Source organism: Ochlerotatus camptorhynchus, unplaced genomic scaffold (genome assembly GCF_037179485.1).
Source record: "Ochlerotatus camptorhynchus isolate MF236.1 unplaced genomic scaffold, CSIRO-AGI_Acam_v1.1 ptg000130l, whole genome shotgun sequence".
In the NCBI taxonomy this organism is placed as follows: Eukaryota; Metazoa; Arthropoda; class Insecta; order Diptera; family Culicidae; genus Ochlerotatus; species Ochlerotatus camptorhynchus.
The window spans coordinates 698,073-702,778 of record NW_027040620.1 but is presented as its reverse complement, the minus strand read 5'-3'; the positions used below and the strand labels follow the sequence as shown (position 1 = coordinate 702,778).

The window sequence follows — 4,706 nt, the reverse complement described above, 5'->3', positions numbered from 1 at the left end:
ATGATAATGAAATTGACCAGGATCTTGCTACCGTAGTACCATAGAGGTAACTCTAAGACCACTGGGTCCCGAAGAAAATCATTATTATTTTTGGCTCACTCAGTACCAGAACAACGGTCCCAAGCAGTCCCAAGCTATTTCACTCACCCCTGCATGTTCTGCATGAATCCACACACCCCTGATGTTATCTGTCAAACTTTCATAGCGAATCAAAACAAACATAGTGTAGTAATAGAATTTCAACTAGAATAGGGTACGTTAATCGTTTGCTTGGGACCAATAGGCTACTAAAGTGGTGAGCCAATTTAAAATCGTTAGTTTCGTATTGATTGTTGGTAGTACTGAGCATCCAGATGCTTAGAGCAAGCGAATTGATATTCCCTTCCGGCTACCTGCTCTGGTGGGGACATGTGCTTGATGATGAGTCCTGTGAGGGTCTCGGTTGCTAGAACAAAAAATAAAAACGTACAAACTATTCCACCAAACCCCCACATACGCCCCCCTAGCTCCATTTATTTTGTATCCAAATAGCAACGTTATTGCGTGATGTTTGTTTTGCTGATAGGTTCTCCGATGAATTGAGTGTATTTTACGGCATAGATCACCGGATGAAAAAACTAACGTTCCTTGGACTGCGCTGTCAAAACAATCGAGATAATAAAATCGTTCATCAGAGAGCAAAAGAGTTCCTCAGAGCTACTCTGGATTGCTCTCAATTTCTCACTGTATTCCCCCTCGCTCTAGATTTCTAGCTGTCAGTTCCACAGAGTTACGTCTCTTGGATCATCTTATAGAGCTTTTTGACGTTTAATCGGCGCACACTACTGCACCATTTAAATCGAACGAGTGCAAGCAAGAGGGAAACAGATTAGTGGGAAAACAAACCGTTCATTCATTCATGTGTGCTGGATAGAGAAAGACTATCAAACGTCAAAAAGGTCTATTGCATCCAGAACAAAATCGCCCTTTGGTTGTAACCAGACAAGGCCTATACCAACAGCAGCGTTTGACAGAAGGCAGCATGTCCCGGGCTCAAATCGTTTATTTTGCTGTGCTGGGCCCGCTGTCATGGTATAACATGTTGCCTACGCGCCTGCCACTGGACTAATTGTAACAGAGAGAAAGAGACAGAGCATGGCCACAACAAGCTTTCAAAAGAAACTTCTGAAAGCTTCTAAGGCTGTAAACTAATAGCCGAGTTAAATTTAACTCGTGGTTAAGACTGTCTTCCATTTGGTGATTTTTTACTTAAATTTGACAGATGGAAAATTTTCAAATAAACCTGCTATTCCAGCAGACTTCTTTCTGACAGACAAGGAATCAATTTTGACAGAAACCTTCTCGAAAATCGGCCGATCAACAACATAGGGATTTTCGAACATCTTAATTAATTTTCGAAATGTCAAATTTAAGTGAAAATTTACCACATGGAACACAGCCTAAATGCGAAGACAACACATCGAGAACTTTGCCAGAATCCAAGCGACAGATACAATGGCGCTGCGCTTGAGTGAAGGTGGTAGCAACGCATAGAAAAATTAACAAATACACAAACCCTTCTTCTGAGGATGTAATCTTTGCTATCAAATTCGTTCGAAGCATTTACCTTTGAGCGGCAGATGACACGATTGTACCCGTCTCATGGCGTTCGTATGAGAAAATGGAAGAGTTGCCAATCTTCTTGATTTGTTGTCTTCGCTAAAAGTGACATCTCGAAAGTTATTTTCCATGTTCGAAAACCCCTGTGTTACCGATCAATCGGTTTTCGAGCAGAACCAACAATCAATACGAAACTAACGATTTTAAATTGGCTCACTACTTGACTAGCCTATTGGTCCCAAGCAAATTGACTAACGTTGCGCATTCTAGTATAAATTCCAGTACTACACTATGTTTGATTTGATTCGCTATGAAAGTTTGACAGATAAAATGAGGGGTTAGTGGATTTTCCTATGTTTCGAGGGGTGAATCGATTAGCTTGGGACCGAAGAGAGTACCAGAGTTGAGCACGTTATTTCGGGACCTTCTGGTCTTAGAGTCACTTTTTTCAGAACAAACTTGAGCCATTTACCGTAAATTGTAATGTTGTTCTATTGTTGAAAATCCTTACAATATGGGACGTATTTTACATCTATTGTAATAACTATATGTTAAAATTTATAGTACAATATACGTAAAATAAGATAGATAGTTGACAATAGATTTCGTTGTAACTGTATTTTATTTTATGGTAATTGTATGGTTATTTTTTTTCCGGGAACGCAGGAACAAAAAATAATTTATCATTTTTTCAGGATCGACCGGCTGCATTCAGTTTCACTGTAGCCACTCTGATGCCCTTAATTTTTGCACTGGGTTTGTTTTGATGTTCCATCTGATTTTGACAGTTCTCGGAGAGCACATAAAAAACTGCACTAAATCGCACTAAAAAATAGAATCTTATCAGTGATTCTCCTGATTCCTAGCAAACAATGCATTTATTTTTATCAGTTTCCCTTTAATCATGCATTGCAATAATTTTTCTACAAGTTTTTCACAGTCAACAAAGTAGTGGCTAGAATAATCAACGCATTATGCTCACCAAAAATCTACTCTTTGCTCCCTGCTGGAGAACTGTTCACGGAAGCAGATATTACATCATTGCTAACCGTGGTTACTCATCCAACAAAGCTACCTCGACGACGGACGACCCTAATCAGCAGCAGCAGCAACAGCAAGGTCAGTTTGAGTACATAACCCTTCAGGAGCCACAATCGAGCCGGCATCAGGCGCAACAATCGACCACCTCCGGCAGCAATGTGGCACTCCGGCGAATCGGTCTGCTCGATTTGGCCAAAAGCAAACTGTACGAAGCGCAATCGTTTTACAATGAATTTAGCGGCATGAGCGAAGTCATTACCGCCCAGGCCAAGGTAATTGAGATTCAGGACCAACTGCAGTTGGTCCAGGAACGCCGGAGGCACATTCTGCTGGAACTGACGCTGATCCGTAAAAAGATGCAGGATATCCATGTGGAATTGCAGAAAGCAGTTCGCGGCGAGCATCGTTATGTGGAGCTGATCAGGGATGAATTCGATGTGAGTTGAGCTCGGTTGTCGTTGGGAGTTCGAAGTTGAAATGAATTTACCTGTTTTTTTTGTTGTAGGTGATAGCCCGGGAGAAGGAAAAGAATCAAATCTTCCAGATTGTCGATCAGGAGGAACGGGACTTGTTTTCACACCTGACGGCAGCCGTAAAGACGTCCCACGAGAAGGAACGGACACAGGCAAACAATGTCAAGTACTGGTCCATTATCGGTTCGTGCGCGGGTGCCCTGCTAGGAATCATTGCCACTTCCATCAACTACTACTACCGGAATACGCAGTTTGAAGCCATCAAAAAGACCACAAGCGAAGGCGTCAGTCGATTGATGCAGGTGGATGAAAAGTTGAGTGGATTGGGTGTCTCGCTGGACTACATCGCAGAGTATGTAGCACTGAGAAAGCAGGAAGACGAAAGGGAACGATTCAGGGCGCTGAAGGCAACCGAAGAGCAGAAGCAACGAGCAACGGAAGGTTGGGGTAGCTATCTGAAGAGGAATACCGTGCGGGTTTACAGGTTTTTCATACCAAATGTTAATAAATAAGAGTTTTTCATGGGATTAGAAGGTGCCGTTTGATTTCTGGGAATGTCTCTTAAAGAGTGGTTATTCTAACGAAATTTTGGAACGATCCTAAGGAAAATCTTGGAAAATATACATAGGTATCTATAGATAAAAAAAAAGCAATCTTTTCGAGATTTCGAACACTGCAATTTAAGATCCAGGCTTTACAAAATTTCTCAAGTTTCTAAGACTTGGCTTGAGAACAAATTTCAAGATTCTGGTATTGGAAAACTGTTCAAGATTATGTACCTGAAATTTCAGAATAATGTAACAGTGAGGTATGTGAGATTACAAATCCTCCATGGACATGCATTTAATATCCCAGAAATAGAGAGATTTTCTGCGGCATATTTTTTTTTCAAACTTATCTAAAATATTGATAATGTTCAGGGACATTGCTAGTATTTTTTAGATTTCAGACTTAATGTCTGGAACTATGGAAAAATAAACAAGTTCCTGAACTTGAAGAAATGATCAAGATTCTAAGAAAAATATTTGAGGTATCGAGCGTAGCATATTTATTAAAAGAATTCGATTAATTATTTTAAGGTTCCAATTAAATTGCCGGTTATTTCCTGGTTCTTTTCGATTCCCGCTTATTCCCCGGTTCAGTGACTACCCTTTATGAAGTATGCTGAACTTCTACAATACATCTTGACCTGCTACGAAACTTCCTGAATTCCTACTCCTATGATGTTTGCTGGGCTTCTACAATTTTGGCAGATCTTCTACGAAGTTCCATGAACAGCAATTCTATGAACTTTTTCGAATATCCTTACATTGCTACGGTATTGGTAAAGAGAGATGATAAAACCGATTTGTGCCTTCCTTAAAAGTTGTCCTAGCTCGCTATCTACTCTTATATATGCAATTTTCACACTGCCGTATTCTAAACGGAATTATCAATTCTATACTTTCATCTCCTCCTCATCTATCGTATAAAAATTACCATTTCAGTCAGTTATTCGAAATTAGCATCTTCAACTACGCAATTCGCTTAATTTCTACAAAGTTCTCAGTATTCCGATTAAGTTCGCTGCACTTCTACAAAGTTCCCTGAACT

At 40.2% G+C, this 4,706-nt stretch overlaps 1 protein-coding gene across 1 annotated transcript; it reads left to right on the top strand.

Moving 5' to 3' along the window:
- The first annotated feature begins 2,426 nt into the window (after positions 1-2,426).
- On the top strand, positions 2,427-3,640 carry LOC135700151 (mitochondrial potassium channel-like). Its single transcript, XM_065220570.1, has 2 exons — positions 2,427-3,077; positions 3,146-3,640. Exons 1-2 carry the CDS (start codon positions 2,574-2,576, stop codon positions 3,623-3,625), a joined length of 984 nt encoding a protein of 327 aa, XP_065076642.1. The 5' UTR covers positions 2,427-2,573; the 3' UTR covers positions 3,626-3,640.
- The last annotated feature ends 1,066 nt before the right edge of the window (positions 3,641-4,706 follow it).